This window comes from Phalacrocorax aristotelis, chromosome 6 (genome assembly GCF_949628215.1).
Source record: "Phalacrocorax aristotelis chromosome 6, bGulAri2.1, whole genome shotgun sequence".
Taxonomy (NCBI): domain Eukaryota; kingdom Metazoa; phylum Chordata; class Aves; order Suliformes; family Phalacrocoracidae; genus Phalacrocorax; species Phalacrocorax aristotelis.
This window is the reverse complement of record NC_134281.1, coordinates 50,541,165-50,560,420: the sequence shown is the minus strand read 5'-3', so window position 1 is coordinate 50,560,420 and position 19,256 is coordinate 50,541,165. Positions and strand designations below refer to the sequence as shown.

Sequence of the window (19,256 nt, the reverse complement as noted above, 5' to 3'; positions counted from 1 at the left end):
GGAGTGATAATTAAATGTATACAAAACAGCTGGCCTCCAAAACGAACTTATCTGCCCAGACAGGAGTTGAGGAGCAGAGAATGGGGCACAGTACGTCTGTGCTTTCCTACCTGTGCTGATGAAATTTGGCTGTGGTTGTCGTACCTTTCTACTCCCAAGACTGCCAGTGTCTGTGTGAGCTCATGCCTGCGCAGGAGCCAGCAGTGCTGCCAGCACCTGAAGCAGCATATGTTGTCATTTTGACCATCTGCCACTGAACATGATGGAGAAAAGAAGGGACTTGAATGCGAGGCCCTTTTATCTGTTCTGTGAATCTGCTTATATATCATGTTAATGACTCTCGATCTTAGCTTGAGCCACCATTCACTTGAGAGATGTTGAGATGACTGGTCATCGGGGGATTGTGCAAGGGAAGTGAGATTTGAGAAGCAGTGCAGAGGTCAGAGGATGCTTAGGTATAGGGGATGCTTTAGGAGAAAGCGAAGTGGTTTGAAAACTTACAGAAAGGGGAAGAAAATGATTTCTGATTAAATTTATCTCCAGCCATTATTAGTAGGCACATGGAAGGAAGTGGGAAGTGTTTTCCAGTCTCCTTCAAGCTCAGCTGATTCCTGTGGCCTGCTGATGCCTGCAGCCTGGCGGTGGCAAAAAGCCATGCGAATTTTTTTCCGCTGTTCAGAGTTCTGCGTCAGTAGTTCAGAAACACTGTTGCTTGTGTAGAGTACCTAAATTTTTCAGAAACTACCTTGAATTGGTGCTCAGGCAGACTGCTCTGAGGCCAGCCCAAGCAAAGCTGTGTACACAGTGCTGGAGGGTGGCAGGCACTCTAGGTAAGTGATCTTGATAGGTACATTCTGATTGATGGGGGAGTTTGTCTCCCAAACTGTCACAGGGTTTATAGAGGTGCCACTCAATACCAGTGCTGGAATTGCTTGTCAGAGCACCTGGCTACAAGAGCAATGGGGATTGGAGACAGAGCTGTAACTTTGTTTTTTCTCTGCTTAATGGCCCTGGCGTCTGACCTGCCTGCTCACTCCTGTTTGTCTGGACCGTAAGGAGGCAGGTGGGATTAAGACTGTCAGAGGATTGTGCTGCTTTTAGCATTGGGAGGCTAATTGTATTGGGCCTGGCAGCATATGACAAACAGTTGCGTCCTACCAAATGCACAGCAAGAGCAAAAAACTCTTCAATGAGTAAAGGGAAAGATATGGGAGAGTCTGCATTTTGGTTGGTTCTTTTTTCATCTGAAAGCGTTTTCAAATTCACAGGTCGAATTACGTTCCTCAGGCCTTAGGTGACTCTCCTTGTAAGAGTCGCAGCTGCTTCTGTGAATAACAGATCGTGTCTCTTGTGAATTCCTAGGTCAAACTCACGACTTACCATTCAGTTGTTGGATTTCACTTTATTAACACATTGGGATACAGTTCTGGTCCCGAGCATTGACCTCTGGATAGCAGCACTGGCTTTAGAGGTCTGCTCTAGGCAGCATTGCTGATGGCTGTGAATTACTGCGTGACCTTCAGAAGCTGAGTCTTGCTGGAGGAACCCCTTCCCATTCCCAGTGTATGCTATTGAATTGCAAATCACCTGAGTGTAGTGGTAGGGGCTCTTCTGAAAGCTCCCGTTCTCCTCTAGCAGGTCTGAAACAATGCCGTTGCAAAGGCCATTTTATTTTGCTTGCCACCCTCTGCGCTCCATTTCACATTTTCCTTGCTCCTGGATGACAGTGTACGCTGACGGCATGAGCTGGAAGTTGTGAGCCCTCTTTACACTCGGGCTGAGTTAGTGAGAAGCAGGTGTGATCCTATCGGGCCTTCCTTGCATTTAGTGGTCCTCTTAATCCATTTATAACAGCACTTGTCCAGAAATCTGGTTTGAATGAGCCTGAGATGAATGAATAATGTCAAGCAGTTCAGACGTCAAATATTTGAACAGCTGCGTGGGTGTTTTCACTGGCTTTGTGCATGGTAGCAACCCAGGAAGTTAGACAAGGAGGGTCAGGTCGAAATTGTGGCACCAAACCCCAGCCCACTGGAACTGGCCTCAAAATCCATCCCTGCTGCAGATGAAGGGGTGTTAGGATGCCAGTGGCAGGACATTTGCTCCCTCGGGTGATGCTGGACCGAGGTTTGCATCCTATTCTTTGGTGTTTTCTTGCATGCAGTGGCATTTATGGACCTTTTGATTCACATTGGGAATATATTTTGTGGATTTTGGTTTCCCTTCTTTTTTTTTAAAGCACCCTCTGAAGTCCCAAAACTGATAGCACAGTTTATATTCAGAGTCTTTTCTGGTTACGTGGAGGTTACTGTGTTTAGTGTGCAGTTTCTGAATCAGGTTTTTTCTTTTACCGTGTTACAATGTATTAGTAATGTTCTTTAAAAGAAAAAAAAAAAAACACCCCCAAAATCTATATATCTCTATTTAGTGAAAATCGGAGAGTCGGTTTACTTTATTGCAGCTTCCTTTAGGCCCTGGCCTAGGAGTCCTTGTTTGATTGGAAAAGAAAATTTGCCCGTTTCTTGCCCCTCATCTTAACCTCTGAACTTCTCTGCTATGCCCTCCTCTCAGACTGAAGTGCTGTGTCAGATCATCCCAGTGCGTATCTGTCATCATAACACGTACTCTCCAAACCCTTCCTCTGTACCCTCCCTGCATAGGGGGATAGTACTCTGCTGGGAATGCAGTGGTTCCTATTGGAGCTAGATTCAGCAAAAGGTCTGTGGAGTATTTTCCTCGTAGATTTAAAAGGGATTTTCTTAAGTACAAAGATTTTGAGAGCAAGGACACCAGGATTCTGAAGTCAAGGTGCCTTAATATTTGTAAATTGTATTGCAGTAAGCAGGTCTTTTTTTTTCTTAAGCTCTAACCATAAACCACTACTTGGCTTGAGTCACTTGGAAACAAAATTGGTGGAAAGGTGCATGTTTGCTGTGTGCTTCGCATCCTTGCAGAGAGGGGGACACAGGGAGTGGTCCCACTTCCATTCACTCTTTTGGACAGCTTTCCCTCCCCACCAAGGCACTTGCTCCAAGTATTCATTGTCTGGATAACATTCAGGTCACCTCTGGGACTGTCCAAGTCACAGCTCTAGCTTTGCATGATTTGTGTTTCCCACAGCTACAAGAAAAATGAAGACCTCAGTGTCCAAATTTTATGGCCTTTGAGAAGTGATGGGCTAAAGTAATGCCAGGTGCAGGGTATGGTGTTACTGCAGGTTAAATGCCATACCTGTAAATTACCAACCCATTGCCCACTGTGACTTCTAAGGCAGCTTTGAAAGACTATCCAGCTTCTTTGACAGGTCTCTCTTACTCCTCTAAATCTTCTCCCAAACATTGTGATGAACTAGAGGATTCAAGATTTACTAGATGAACCATTGCAGCAAGAGAAGGCAGCTTGTAACGTGTTGGCTGGCAGCATGCAGCTACTATGTGGAACACTTTATAAGGGGTCTGCTGGAAGAGGGCTGCCCCAGTGACTCCACAGAGTATGGCTCCTGCAGTACCTGGCACAGACAGTGAATTCTGCATTGTCAATGCTAGTTTTGTTACCTCTGTTGAAAAGTAAGGCTGGCAATTACTTTGAAGTAAAAGGTAGTTTATGCTCCTAGGGAAAGGTTAGTCTTAAAATCATTGTCATGCTACAGTGATCACTCGTTAAGGACCTTCTTTATATTCAGGGAAGAGAAATATCAAATCCATATAAACAAATTTTATTGGGGGTTTAATGAATCAGCAAGAGCATCCATTCCTAGAGACTGACAGTAAAGAACTCTGTGTGGTGCCTTGGAAGCGAGATCTTTGCCTTGCCCTGCTCTCTGCAGAGTTGCAGACTCTTAGAAATACAGCTCACTCTTCTGGCCTGGGAAGTGCAAGTTTGCTGCTGACAGCACAAGCTTGTGTCAGTGTGCTGGTGAGAGCCCAGTAGGGTGAACCGACTCAGGCATCTGTAGCACTAAAAGGGCTACCCTAATGCTTGGGAATGTCCTCATTCTTCAGACATGCACCTTATATTCAGTGCTTCTACATTAATTTTAGCCTGTCTTCTGCACTTAGAACCACATTCATAGTGCAGAAATGTACCCGTTTTGAGACGTTTGTGCAAAGCCAAGGCTAGCTTACTCTTTCAGTCTTTGCAGGTGGGATGTGCTCCCTGGTCTAGCCACAGACTGAGGTCACCAGCCGTATGGATGTGCCAGGTCCTTCAGGCTCCAGCAGGTACCCTCTGTCTGTGGGCCAGATGTCAAGGTCTGCTGTCTGGACAGTGGACTGCTAAGTGAAGGAGCCTACTGGAGGCAGCCAGAGTGAGCACATTTCTATCTGCATAGCTTACATCCCCAAACAGCTTAGATCTGCTGCAAAACTGAACACAAATGAGGACCTTGCGCCACCCTAGGATTCAGGAGATCTTTGCTTAATTTCCAATCTCATGGGAGAGAGCATATCCAGTGTTAGATCTCATAAAGAGTAAATATATGTCTTCCTTACTTCTCCTTCTACTAATAAACCTTAGGCAGCAAATACCATATGAAGGTTCGTCTTTGTAGGTGTTTGCGTGCAGATTCAATTAAAAGAAGCCTGCTTACAATCAGTAATATCACAGTCAACAAAATGCTTGAGAACCAAAATAAATGTGTATATTGTTAGAAAGTGGCAGTTGTTACTCAGTTCAGTCTCAGGAAAACTGTATGCTAGCTTCCTGCTGGAGCTGGGACTGGGCTCATGCCTGATCCACCCTTGCTGGAAGTGCAAAGTCTTGTTGACTTGCACTAGAATTTGCTTACATAGGAAGTGCTTGTAAGGGGCTGTTAATGACTGTGGAGTCTGATTTCCACCCCCCACCTCCTAGAAACAGGTTTACTGTTCTTAAATGTTTTATGTTGTAAAAATCTAAGCCGTGACTTAAATGCATTTAAAAAAGAAAAAGGTATTTCTAATTGTATTTTAGCCTCTGCCTGCCCTCTGCATCTGAATTAAGGACTAATTCAGAACGTCCCTATGGCCTTCTCGTACCTGCTAATAGTGTAGTTTTTGTGTTAACCAATTCTATGAAAAAATTGGTCTTCCCTATTTTGCTTCAATTTGTTCCTGCCTTTGAGAGAGACTCTTCCAGTGCCTTCAACTTTAAAATAACTCATGTGGAGAGCAAAAGGTCAAGAATGTTTCTTTTTCAGTATTGAGGGGCTTTTTAGAACATAAAATTGAGGAAGTTAGAGCATTTCTGTGAGTTTTTTCTGTGCAGTCTTCTGAAAATTTTTCTTGTGCAGTCTTTGGAGATGGTACTTCTTGTGAGACTGTTAAGAGTAAAGGACAGCCTGCAGGCTAGTGCTGTCACACCATCCTTAGATCTCCTGCACTTCATCTCCAATTCAAGTGCTCATCCACATGCTTTATTTTCTTCCAGGTTCTGGGTTTATCATGTGCAGTGGCAAGGAGAACCCAGACAGCGACGCTGACCTGGATGTGGATGGAGACGACACACTTGAATATGGGAAACCACAGTATCGTTTTTGAAAGGCTCTTCCTGAGAGGGAACGTGGAGTTGCATCTTCAGCTAGCTTTCAAACAGCACTGCCCTGGGTGATGGTGGATAATCTGTGTCCAGCCCTACTGGAAATGACACTGCCTTCCCCAGTTCCCATGTTATTTCAACTAGGAGGGATTCCCAGTTGCTTCCTTCTGTTGATGCAGCACTAACTCAGACCCAGTTGGTGAAGTCTGTAGGAGGCTTTGCAGGACATCAAAGTTAGTGTTTCTCTATACTGTTTCATAAGCAATCTCTTATCTCCATCCAGGTTGTGCAGTAAACGTTTCAAGCACTATTCACCTGACACTGAGACGCTAATTTGTTTTCCTTTCATTAGACAGTTCACGGCCAGAACTATCATTAAGGGCAATTTTTGGGGACTTCACCATCTGGGAGCCAGGCACCCTACAAATTCCCCCTGCAAGGAATTAGGCAGATGTTGGCTTAGCTGTGATGAGGGGGAATGTATAGCTGTAGAATTAGATTTTATTGACATCTGTACCAGCCTTTAAGGCTAAAGCCGCAACCCTTAGCTGGTAAAAGATCTCTGTCCCTCAAACAGAAATAGCGGGATTGTGAAAGTTAGGCTTGCAGAGGTTGAGGAATTGGATTTCCCCTTCTAAGAGGCTGTGGCATCATGTTGCTGTCAAAGGATTTTTCTGTTTCTTTCCGCCTAAAACAAAACTTTAATCCAGAATTTAAAAGCAAGCCCCTCTGTGGATACCAGCCTCTCTTCTTTTGAGGTGTTCCCAGTTGGAATTAATTTGTTTTGTGTCCCGGATAGTGCCCCAGCCATCTCAAAAGTCTTTCCACTGTCTGCGGCAAGGCTGTATGTTCCTTAATCCCTTGTGCTCAGGTACACAGAAGCAGACGTTATCCCTTGCACTGGGGAAGAGCCAGGTGAAGCCAAAGAGAGGGAGGCGCTCCGAGGTGCTGTTTTAAAGTAAGTGCTCTGCCTTTCTAATTTGCTTTCATTACTTCTGCAGAATCTCAATTTGTGGAAAATACCTGTTCGCTGGAGTGCAAGGGTCACAATGAGAGAGGCTTACAAAGAAGCATGATGTGTTGGGTGGGTCTCCCATTTCTACCTGTGCAGCCTCATAAAGCCTCCCTGCACGCTCCCTCCCTTAACCACCCCACTGCCTGAACAGTGCTGGACAGAAGGTGAATTCTGGAGATGGGAAACTGCTGTACTAAGGCCTTATGTGTCATCTTGCTTCACGATGAAATGTGGCCTCTTGGTAGTAGTATAACGTGATGTCATCCGAATCTTGTTTGGCATATTAAGAGTCTGGCACCCAGGGTATGATTTCATTGCATCCCATTATGTGGTGTGGGGTACGCAAACTAATCCTTCCGCATTCCGCTCCGGGGTTGGAGCAGGATGTGTGTTCCACGCACATACATATATGGAGAACGTAGGCAGCCAGCATTCAGGGCACTTGGGGAAGCATTTCAGGCAAATAAAATGAGTCTTAACAGGGAGCTAGGATTGCTTTCTAAGCCCTCTGCCCTGCATAAAACAGGGCTTAAATTACCCCTCTATCTCTTTCACTGAGTGATCCTGTGAGGTCAAGGTTGAAGTGATTGATAGAGCAGTGAAATGAAGTTTTCTTACTGCTTAGCCTGTCACAAACACTAGTTCAAAATTAGGTTCCACTCCATAGAAAAGTGGCATTTGCCACACTTGATCCAAACCATTGGTCCATTCGATATTTTACTAACCACACCCAGGAAGGGCCTTAAAGATGCTGAAGCTCCTTCACAGCCAGGAAAGTGGTATTGTAGCAGGAGAATGTCAGGGTATCCCTTATCAGTGGCTGTGGAGACCCCATTCCTTCATGTGGCTTGTACCTAACACATTTTTTTGCTGTTTGGGCAAGGTCCTTGCATGTTGTCTAGACTTGTTTGCCCACCTCTAAAACATGCTTGTAAAAGTGCTTTGAAACTCTGGGAAGTTTCTGTAGAAGTGCAGCAGGGTAGCTGATGCCATGAGGCATGAGCTTATATTACCTTTTGAGTGCAACTGTCTTAGCACACAGAGCTAAAAGATTATACAGTCACAGGTGTGCAGCCTGCTCAGAAGATTCCTTTCTCTTACAGTCTCTGTTGCTGGCTTGCAAGTGAATGGACAGGCTTAGGACTGTCTGTACTTCAATGCTGCTGTTCTTATGGGAAGATAGAAAAGATGGGGCTTATGAAGGTGTAAAGTTATTCTTAAAGGCATAAGCCATTGCAACACTGAGAATTTTTGTTCGCCAGTAAGGTTTTAATTTTTGAAATTGGGTATTCAAAAATGATCCTTAGGTCACGGGTGCGGTTTGAATCCCAAGTCTTCAGTCAGCATCACAAGGCGTGTGTGATTCCGCAGAGGTCACAGCTAGAAGAGCAGGTTGGGAGAACACTGGTGGAGATGTGGACTAGCACAAAAACACCTCCTGCAGCAGGCTGACTGCTCACATTTGATGCCTAGACTGATGAACAAAGTATTGAGAGAGGTGGTGGTTGGATTGATGGGTGGAAGAGCAGCTTTTCCTGAGCAGCAAAGTTTTCCACGTTCAACCTTCAGCATTCTGCCCTTTTTTCTTCTAGTGGTGGCACACCCAGTACTCGAATAACACCGGAGTTTTCCAAATGGGCCAGCGATGGTGAGTGTTAACCATGTCAATTATTAATTTGTATGCTACAGGAGGGCAGATGGATATTCCATATCTTCTGATTGCCAGTAATTAGGCAAATGATAGTTACAAATGCTCTTGTGCAGTACCAGTAGACATGTGTGCACATAGTATCACACTATCTTTTTGAAACTTTACAATACAACTTACTGTAGTCAGTGGCATCTGGGGGAGTTCACAAAAATACAACCTTAACTGGTATGGTGACAAGAGATAGGGGTTGATTGGCTTGCTGTCATGCCACTGAAAGACAAACTGCTGTATCACAGAGGGAGCCATCAGAGCTTCGCTGTGCGATGGTGATGTTCAGCTGCTGGGGGTTTAAACTACACAGACACTTGTTGCTTGGGGTTTTTTTTTTTTTAACTGCTTTCTTATCACCTTCCCTTCTTTAAAAGGCTGTGACAGAAACTTGTGTAATGACCTGGTGGGTAGGTCTTGTACTTGCTGGCCTCTGTATGGCAAGAAAAGCCTGCAGATCTGAAGTCTGTGCCTTTAGAGTGGGAACTCTGGGTTCTGTCCTACTTCATGACCTGTAGTTGAGACTCCAGAGCAAATGAGTGAATGTGAAATTGTACCTTTGCATGCATTATTTGAAAGCATGTAGCATTAAGGTGCGGGGATTAAACCCATCTGGGATTTTTTTATTTAATGCAAGCAGCGCTGGAAGTGTAAGCAGCAACCTAGTGGAAATATGAGAATAATAAAACCTGGCGCTTTCCAGCTGTAGATGCCAAATCCATTTCCAGAGCTGGGCAGTGCTGCTTCAGCTCCCTTAGGAAGGGAACTGAAGCTCAGTGACCGGAAGAGCCTTGTCCCAATGATTTTGTTCCCTGTTCTGTTACTGTATGGCTTTGGGCGTTTGATTCCCAGCCTTGAAAGTACCTACAAGACATAACTGCTTGCCAGTGGCAAGGGTGTGGGTAGAACCAGTTTTGCCAAGGGCATGATGATTAAACGGAGAACATAGAAGAAAACGCCCGTGAAGATATCCTGTGGGATAGGCAATCACACTTATTTTCTGTGATGAGGGAGCACTTGCTTGTAGGTGTGTTCAGCTTCAGTAACTACAGCCACAGAGGTGATGAGGAAGCAGCCCTGATGGCACTGGCTATGGGCTGTTTTCTTCGTACATTTTATCTGAAGCTGCGGTGCTGAACCTACAGCCCAGGGGCTGGCCCTGGGACAGTTCATCTTTCATCTCCGACTGGTATCTCACATCTCCTCCAGTGCTGGGAGGAGCCACGGGACTGCTATGAGGAGAGCTATGAGCAAACTGTTCTGTCATACTAGTTAGCTGGCGTATATTTTTCTCCCCTGTCTGTGTCCGAGGAGTCTCAGCAGAAGGGCCTCTGTGCCAGACAGGGACACGTGGCATTGGTCTCTTTTCTGTCGTTCTGAGAATTGACATGAAAATGACTCATCGGGGTCCTCTGCTTCTGAAACTAACTCACTCAGACTATTTCATTGCAATGATCAAATGTTCTCTTAATAATTTGTCTGTTCTTCCCTCAACAGAAATGCCCTCAACGAGTAATGGTGAAAGCAGTAAACAGGAGACCATGCAGAAGACCTGTAAGAACAGTGACATTGAAAAGTGAGTGTAAAGTGGATAGCTTTCATTCTACTTGTTTTAAGGAACCATAGTGTCCCATCTGGCATTCCTAGAAGCAGTGCTAGTCTGAGGGTAGGCATATTTGAAGCTTTTACCACTGAGAAGTTTTGCTCCAACATGAAGCCTAGCCTTGGAGCTGCTGTGTCTTCAGTGGGCCTGTGGGGAGTTCTCCCCCAGATATCTGCTTGGGTAGGTACCCAGTGACAAGGAATTGAGTGCAGCTTCCAAAGGGCTTCTCCATTGCAAATTGCCTTCTTCTAAAATACGTAAGTAGAAATATCCATGTTGTCCACCATATTCTAGTTATGGTGGCTTTTCAGGTATGTTGTGTGGTGCATACCAGCCTAGACTAGAGCTGGGACTTTAGGCAGGAGGTAAAGATTCAAACCCACTTTAGCCTGACAAAAGCAGTTGTCTTACCAAGCTGTACTTTGCTGTTTTTTTTTTATTGCCCTCTGTAAGATTTCTGCTATCGGTGTATCATGGGATCCTGCTTTTACTGGAGAGGTTACCTTATTGTTGCACCTTGGTTTTTGAGGGCAGCCCTTTCCATGGTCTCTGTTCTGTTTTCTCCATGGTAACTACATGTTCCACCCTCCAGCAAAAGGGAATCCCAGCAGTGCCATAATTTGGCAGAAACCTCACTGAGATAATTTCTTCTCCCGTAAGATCCAGATTTCAACTTTGTGTGGTTGCTAATGGAAATAATGTCTCAGTTTCTGAGTTTTTTACCTGCAGCCCTTCCAGTTGATTTAGAAGTTTAAGTCTCAATGTTTGAATATACAGTAGCACAGGGGCTTCTGGCAGTCTCCTCCCCTGTCCCTTGCTGCTTGCTGAATATCCTGCAGCCTAGCCTGCAATAGAAACAGATGGTTTTATCTGCACTGTGCGTTTGAGTAACAACCTGTCTCTTCAGCCTCCTTCCACACACTGCCAGAGTGACTTGCTGCTCAGGCAGATTTGACAATCCAAGCATAAAATACAGGCTCTTCGCTGCTGCCATGGACCGCATTAATTGAGGTGGGGCAGTGTTTTAAGTTGATTATTGCCTGACATAAAATGTCGCCCCAAGATCAAATGAGAGAAAACAGCTTGAATGAGGTGGAAGCAATGAGGTAATTGTGGGTTTTAAACAGACAGCGTACTCATTTTGGGGATGAGGTCCACTGATAATTTGGGATGGGGGGGAGAAATCTGGTGGTAGCATTAAGCTGGCTTTACAGAAAGTTTTTCTAATGTAGTTTGTTCTCCTCCTGCCCCAATCCTGACTTGAGAGATTGTGTTCTTGGCACATTTCAGAATCTCTGACAGTTCAGGCAGCTTGGCAAAGCATTTATTCACAGTCTGGGGTTAATTGGGGAAACTCCCTGCTGCAGAGGAAACTTCAACGCACACTGCTTTGCTTTGCTGTCTCGGCACTTTCCTTTTTATGAGGCTTTTTGTTAGTATGTCCCAAATGTAGGCTGTCTGCTGTTCGGTGCTTCTCGGTGAGCAGACTTTGGCCAAGGGCCACTGAGTTTGGGAGCTCACAGGTCAGTGCAGAAGCAGCTTTGTCCTTAGAGCGAGCCAACCGTTGCTTGCTGTCTTGGTGGCAAGGACTCATCCTTTCTGCCCTAATCTGTCAGCCTCTGTCTCAGCTGCTGCTTGGCTTCCCTTTGGGCCTCCTGCCTGTCAGCCCAGCAGCCCTCCACCCTCCCAGATCCACTGCTATTGAAAATCTTTAAACTGCAGGAGCTGAAAGGATTTGACATTTTCCAGAACACTTGAGCTGAAGTGATAAAATTGACATAGCTTTAATAATCTGATCAAAGAGGCTTTAGCTAGCACCTTTTGAAGGATCCCAGAATCCTTTCCAAACAACACTCCTGCTAACGCCACTGTGAAGTAGGGGGACTCTGTGTGTGTGTGTGTGTGTGTGTGAGTGTATGCGTATGCATGCGCACCTTGCCCCACAATAATCTTGCCCCGCTAAAGCTTCAGTTCTGTAAAAGGTGCAAAAACTCAGCAAAACCCAATAGAAATTACAGGATAGCCTTAAGAGTCTTGCTGAGTCTTTTCAATAATGTTGATTTTTTAAAAAAAAAAAGTAGCAGGGAGAGCTTTTTATTTAATGTGCTTTATTTCACCCAGGTTCAGAAAACAAGATGGTGTTTCAGGTGGAGAATTCCTAGCTGCCTTTTTTCCCCCTTTTCTTCTTTCCTTTGAGATTTGTGCGTGATAAATAGTTTCTGTCCTGCCATTTAAGGAGTCTGAATGCTCTGTGTGCTTGTCTGTGTAGAGGGGTTCTGTTAAATTAATTGATAACAGGGATCAGAGCTAGAAGCCTACAGAAAAGGAGGGGGAAGGGTTTCACACTGTCTGGCTGCTTCCCACTCCACTGCTGAGCCATGATATATGGCGACCTAGCCCAACAGGCTAAATTGATTCATCTCTAGTTCCTGTTTCTTAATCTGGAGCTAAATTGGTTTCATTTTTCTTGTTTTGGGTGGCACTTACAGGAAGTTTTTGGCAGCATCACTTTACTCCATTGTTTTTAACTTTAATTTTTGCCTTTAAATCTGAGCATTATTGATTGGCATGTTAAGCCCTGTGTAGCATCTGATTAGCATTTTTAAAAGTGTGCAGAAGCACATGGCTTACCACCTGTGTCAGCTGTGCTCTCCGTTTAAAGCAGCAGCTAATAGAGTTAGCAGCGATCCACGTATTGATCCTTCTCTCAGAAGAATGACGTTCCTTCCCCCTCCTGTCTTCCAAAAATAAGTCTAGGCAAGGAGAGCGGTGTGGGTTGGTTTGTTTGGGTTTTAATCCGTTCATACAGTACAGCAAGCGGTCCTCCTTTTGACATGCAGCTGAAGCTCTGCTTGAGCAAGTTAATCTAAACTCAGGTTTTCATGGAAGAGTCTTTTGTGTGTAGAATGACCAGATGGGGTTTAGGGCAAGTCTGTGTTTGTTGCCCCACTCCTTGGGCCATGCCAGGTCATTGAGAGCTTGGACAGGTTGACCTCATCTGTGTTGTGTTAAACTTCAGATGGCAGCCACAGGTAATAAGAGATGATGTGCTGGTCCCAGCTCTCCTTCGCAGCCATGCGAGGTCGTCGATAGCTCGGGCAGGTTTCTCACTGTTGACCTTATCTGTGTTGTGTTGAACTTCACATGGCAGCCACAGGTACCTGGTCCCAGCTCTCCTTCCCAGTGCTGCGGGGTGTCTCTGCCCTGCTGAATATTTCTAATCTCGCCAATGTGAGGGGTCTGGAAGACACCCTTGGGTGCTGAAGGCTCGTGCAGGGAGGTTAAGGAGCGTCGCACTGGCTAAGCTCTGCCCATCTGCCTTCGTGGTGGCTGGGTCTTCAGCAGATGTGCTGAGCTCAGCTGGTGCAACGTTCCTTTATCTCTTCTCAAGATGCAGCTTTGCTTGGAGAGAGCAGCCAGTCCGTAATTGCTCAGGCATCCTCCCTGACTTGTCTGCCAACGTCGTACTCTCAGCCAAAGCACTGTTGTGCAGAGAGAGCTGCAAAAAGCACCTTCCCTGCAAGAAGTCTTCCTCCCTTCTCCCTCCTAAGATGCTGCCTGCAAGGGTCTGGTACCATTTTCAAACTGAGGTTCCCCGGGGTTAAAAGCCAGCATCTTAATTCAGAGTGCCAATGTTCAATTTTGCTTTCTGCCACCAGACTAGATTGCAGGCCAGCAAGAGAGTCTGGGTTAGTGGCCCACTGGGTCACCTCCCATTTGTTTTCCTCAATTTTGTGTTGTCATAAATTCATTCCAGCCCGTTGTGGTTGATCAGTTTATCTCCGCCGGGGCAGGGAGCGCTGCGAGCATGATATATGGCACAGAGCATTGTAGCCAGCCTCTCCATGAATCACTCCAGCTGTTTGGTGTCAGCCCCAAAGCAAACAGGACCCGGCCGCTGAGCGTTGACTACGATGAGCTCAGTATGGGAAGAGACATGACGTATGAATGTTTATTTAATAATTCTCTAATATTTCCAGCGGAGTGTGGCTGTGCCTTCTGGGGGGGTGAAAGCGGCGGGGAGGTTGAAGAGGGAAACTCTAATCTGTTGAGGTGGGTCATAAATCAGGCAGACAACATCATTAATCAGGGATGGGACAGAAGTGGAAGGAGGTGGGACTGGAGCTGCCATCCTCGGTGGGAAGGGGGCTGTGCTCTTTTTTTGTTTTGTTTTGGGTTTGTGGTTTTTTTTTTTTGTAAAACAAATCTTGTTCTGATTCCACTTGGCCCCAGCCGTGCTGCCGGCATAATAGCAAACCCGGACACAAGGCTGTTTAAGTGAGTATGCTACCTCCACTATAAACCTTGCAATATGAGCCTGCCAAGCATTAAATCCCTTTATAATTATCTTCTTTATATAACACTTCATGCTCATCATGCTTCATTGGATGAGATGCTTTTTCAGTTAAAAAGAGGGTTTTAGAGAGGAAAAATAAAACAATTGTTTTTTGTGTCTCCTCTTTCCTCCCCTTCGCCCTAACCTCACCTCTTTCCAACCCAGCTGTTCAAAAGCATCAGCTCCAGAGGGGCTCTGGTGCAGCAGCACAGGAAGGAGCATCAGTTAAAATTAAACAAAGTTTAGGTCAGGGTCCTTGTGCAGAGAGTCAAGCATGTGAGAGCTGTCGGGAGGTCGCAGTGTGTGTTGTGGGGACCCTGCTCGCAGGCAGACGGGTTGAGCTGGCAGCAGAGTAAGTGTGGAGCCAGAGGATTAGCTAGCAGGGGCCTGAAAGGGAAGGAGCCGCGCTTAAGCTGGTGTGTCGTAGGCTAGTGGTTAACGAAGCTCAGCAAGGTGGACTGACTGTATGAGCTCAGACCTGGGAGCTGCTGTGTCCAGACGATTGGTCTAATTCTCATGCCTTGGGGCAGTTTCCTATAGATACGTATTTGACATCTTCATATAGGGAGGGGCTCCTCTGCCTGTTGAACCTGTGATGTTTTAGAGCTGAAGTGGCTGCGAGCTTCAGGGGCAGTAACATCCCTGTCCAGTAACTGGTGGAAATCCCCAGGAAGGAATTCTATTCCTATGTTAGGGGCACGGTTTAGGCATCTTGCCCTTTGTGTCTCTTCGTCTGCCCCCTCTTTTCTCTTTTTCTGTTCTTTTTTTTTTCTTAGTTTCAGAAATGCTGTTAACTTTAATTTGTGGAGTTGCTTCCTGAGAGTGAAAAATCGATGGGGGGCTATCGCAGTGTGAAATTCGACTGTCACTATTGAGCTATAGAGTTAGCAAGATGTCTTAGAAGGTAAAAAATAAATTGTGGCCCAGCAAATGCTCAGCTGTGCTATTTCAAAGGGGATATGAGGCTGATGGTCCGTTAGAGGGTACTTCAGTTAGATGGATGATGATTCCCTGTGAAATATTGGAGTTATTCCATAGGTAAGAGAAACTTTAGCTTATAAAATACAAACAGCTGCCTTCTAGCAGACGAATTCTGCCCTTAGATGTGTGAGCAGCTTGCCAGAGAGAGGACTCGTCCCTAAAATTAGCCTGTTGTGTTTAACAAAGTCTCTGATGGACCATTGTAGATCCTGCTGTGTTCCTTCTGAAAATATTTTGAGGATGTGACTGTTCATTCATGTCCCTTACCTATGCTGCAAGAATTAAGAGGCAGGGACTGATTTTTTTTTTTCTTAGCAAATGTTTGTATGGTGCCTAGATGCTCTCAAGAGAGAAGTAATAATTATTGTTTTACAAAGACTGCATTCCCTATTTGGATGGAAATCTTCCTTTGAAGAGCAGGAAAGGGATCGTGTTGTGCCCCATTGGCTGCCAGTTTGCTGTCGCTCTCGTGCATCTGTTGAAGGGCAGCCCTGGCTGCACAGGCTGTCTGCGTGCTGGCGTTAATAAGGCTACTGCTTTCTTTGGCACTTACTGACTATTGTGGCAGGACTCAGTAAGTGTTTGTGCTGTGCCAGCTGCTGTATGACAACAGGATGATTGTAATTACGGCTCTTGGTAGTTTATGCATTTCTTAGACTACAGTTAGTAAGTATAAATACGAAGTAGCACCAAAAAAAATGCCAGTTTGTATTACTTCTTACTACCCCATATCTAGGACAACTGTAGAGTCTGTAATTATTTCTCTTACACTTCCATACACAGTTGCAGTATCGCTGAGGGCAGCTTACTGCTGCAAGTTTTAAGCCGCATTTAGTTGGAGCTTGGTAAAGATTTCCTAAAGAGTTTAATGACAGAAGAATTCATTGTACTTTCATATCTCCTCTGCCTCTGTAACGAGGAACCCAACACTGCCTTTACAGAAGCAGTATAATAGCAAGAAATGTAATTAACATAGTTTAATATGTGTTGACTTTTTTCAGAGTCAGTGCTTGTCCTAACTTTATTCACTCCACACCTCTGCGGGCATTTCATCCTATTTCTCCATTCACTTCTCCTTTCTTCCTTTTGACAGTTTTCATCCCCAAAAAGCTGTTGTTTCCCACTCAGTTGCATAAGCGTTCTTGCTTTTCCCTCAGCCAGCTCATGACCTGTCCTTCCTCTGCCTTGCTGGTTTCCTCTTCCAGCTCTGGGACCACAGTTGGTTATGTGATACTAATGTGCCGTGGCCTCCTTTAATAGCCTCATGTTTCTTTTTGAAGGCATGATTACCTTAAATGATGCTAATTCTGATTCTTTCTTTCCCCCTAAAGGAAACGGCAACAGTGTAAAAGTTCTAGGGCGGCAGCAGCAGTTGTAGGAAGCTATCTGGAGGATGTGTTATCGCGCTGCCTTTGTGTACCTCCAATCAGCGGTCATGAATGGAAGTTCTGGAAAGCATATCACCTCCACAGTAAAGCCCTTAAAAGGCTGCAGATGAATCCAAGTGCTGCTGTAGTAACATAGATATTTCCTGTTTATTTCAGCCGTTTGGATGCAGGCCATGGGAGTAGAAGGCATTTCATTGTGCACAGAGGCTGGCTGCAAGACTTTGCTGCATGTCCAACCTTCTGAACACCTTTCAGGCCTAGGAATTTGCTATTCCTCTTTTACTTCAGGGATATTTTATAATTTTGTGCCCTGATCGTCCAACCAAAGCTACCAATAATCCCAGGCCACCTCCAGGCCACAGTAAGATGACGGGTTACAGCTGCCGTAAGTCTTCCACTAGAAAAATATACCTGCCTAGCTATATGTGGAGCTCGGTCACAATCCAAACATGTTTACTTGTGGATGGAGGCAAGTTTCAGTAGGCTGGAACCTCAAACCCGTGTGCCTCAGCAGGGAGAGGAGCTGCATTTTCCACTTCCACCACCTGCCTTTTGTGGCCCTGGTTTGTATTAAGATAGAGACCATGGTTCGCCTTCACAGATCTGTTAGGAACACAATTAGGGTCACCAGGATGAAGGATACATTTGAAAAGTGACCTGAGATATGAACACATTAGATGTGCAATTATTTCTGTTTAGGAACTTTGTTTAAAGAATCACTTTCTAACTCAGCCTGTGGTGCCTCAACAAAACCTTGCTGCAGCAAAATACTCTTCCGTAGCATGGCTTTTTACTTATAGCCAAAGCTGCTCTAGTAAGGCAATGGGATTGCATTTATTTTCTCTTTGGAACAGGGGACATAGTCTCTAAATCGAAATCAGAATGACCCATGCATTCTTTCGCCCAGCTTTCATGTCGAACCATAATTGCTCAAATGGCACATTTAAAATTTTGGCGCAAGCTCAGACATTCACTAGCCGCCTTTTTAAATCAGTCCCAGTGGCCAGTGGATACTGCGTAGCCCTACAAATGCATCTAAACATGCTGACTCTGAGGCTCCTTCCATTCTGAATGATCAGCGGTGCCATCTGTCTCTGTTTTGATTGGGGCTGGGCATATGTGTCCCAGCGAAACTCGGGCCAAAAAAAAAAAGCGAGAGAGAAAGAGCCAGTGCCTGAATTTACTTCCCACTTCTGTAAAGGCATTGTTGGGCTCTGTGTTATAGAGGCGGAGGAGATATGAAAGCATAATGAATTCTTCTGTCATTAAATTCTTTGGGGAATCTTTACCCAAGTCCCTACTAAATGCGGCTTAAAACGCCTTCCTGCAGCGGTAAGCTCCCCTCAGTGGTATTGCGATGGTGCATGCAACTGTAAGAGAAATAATTCCTCTGTGGGGAAAAAAAGAGACAACATTTTTGGTTTGCATCAAGATGAAATTAGTCAGAAGCAAACTCTGAATTTGGCAAGCAGATGCTGGTATTAACAAGTTGTGCAAGCAAGTATAAAATAGAGGCGCTCGTGACTGAGAGCGCCTCAGCATCGTGTGTGTGTGTGCCCTTGCATGCACCCCGCTCCAAATTCACAACTTAGAACACGGAAATTAGAATGGGGAACATTGCATTATTCATAACTTGGCAACCAGAAGCCAGGGCACTTTGCCAAAATAAACTGTTCTCTATAATTACAGGTGAAGCAACATTCTTTAATATCTTACAATACAAAAACATACATTAATCAAGGAAAGAGGGCTGCTTTTTTTTCCTAGAGGACAATAAATTAGCATCCTTGCCAATTTCCTCAATACATGTGACAATGTTTTACAGGATTATAAGTCAGCCTTTTTAAAGGAGGTTAGTCTAAAAACAAATAAACCCAATAAATGAGATTTTTAGCTAAATAAAGGGGAAGCCAGCTCCTAAAACGTTGGTGTCTTGCCAGAAGGTTTTCTCTGAGCACTGACATTTGCACAAACTGAGGGCCTAAACTTCACTTGGTGTGTTTTGGTATGGCTCTGCTGCAAACAGCTTTGCTGGGCACTTTTCTACTGCTAGGGATCTGGCCCCTTCTGCCATAGCCAGCTCATCTAGTAAAATAAAATCGCAGCGCATTTTGCCAGTCTGGTAGCCCGTGTGTTCTGGGGTGATTCGCAGTCAGCTGCCGCCAGTGCCTCACACTGGAGTTCTTTTAGGGACGTAACGTACTGACACTGCTTGAGCTGTGTCTGTTTCCCTTTAAAGCTGCCTGTGACTTTTCTTTTAAAAACTTACTTATCAACTTAGGTGTTTTGCTTGTTGGTGGCAGACTTTTTTTCAGCTTTATGTTATGTTCTTGCACTCCAGCAGGCACAAAAGGCCTTTGTGTCTGTATATCTCACACAAACTTCAGTAGTGCTCCCCCGCATCTGCCAAAATAAACTCCTCCCCATATTATTAGCTCTAGCGTTTGCTGCAGGTGATGCTTGCTGAATTGAAAGAGGAGGGTGGATTCTTTCACCAGGTTGAAAATGGAGGCAGCTTTTGTCCCAGAAAACTAAGGGTTGTTTTTAGCTAGTGTTTGAAACTCAGATAGCGAGGGAGTTGTGTTAAAGACAATGTTATGAGTGAGAGCTCTGCAGTTCTGTGGCGTTACCGGTGTCACAGCAGCTATGTGCAGCATGTTACAGGCTAGTAAAACATGGTCTCTTCTCTGAAAAAGTTGCCCTCTCACCCAAATGTAAGT

The 19,256-nt window shown here is 45.1% G+C and overlaps 1 protein-coding gene across 3 annotated transcripts in view; it reads left to right on the top strand.

Annotated features, from left to right (window-relative positions):
• The window catches only part of RNF220 (ring finger protein 220), a 229,520-nt gene that overhangs the window by 193,274 nt on the left and 16,990 nt on the right, over positions 1-19,256 (top strand). For all 3 annotated transcript variants that reach the window (XM_075097813.1, XM_075097812.1, XM_075097811.1), the window contains 4 exons: positions 5,407-5,503; positions 6,386-6,472; positions 8,122-8,177; positions 9,726-9,804. In XM_075097813.1, coding sequence (XP_074953914.1) covers positions 5,407-5,503; positions 6,386-6,472; positions 8,122-8,177; positions 9,726-9,804 — 319 coding nt within the window. The remainder of the gene's footprint in view (positions 1-5,406; positions 5,504-6,385; positions 6,473-8,121; positions 8,178-9,725; positions 9,805-19,256) is intronic.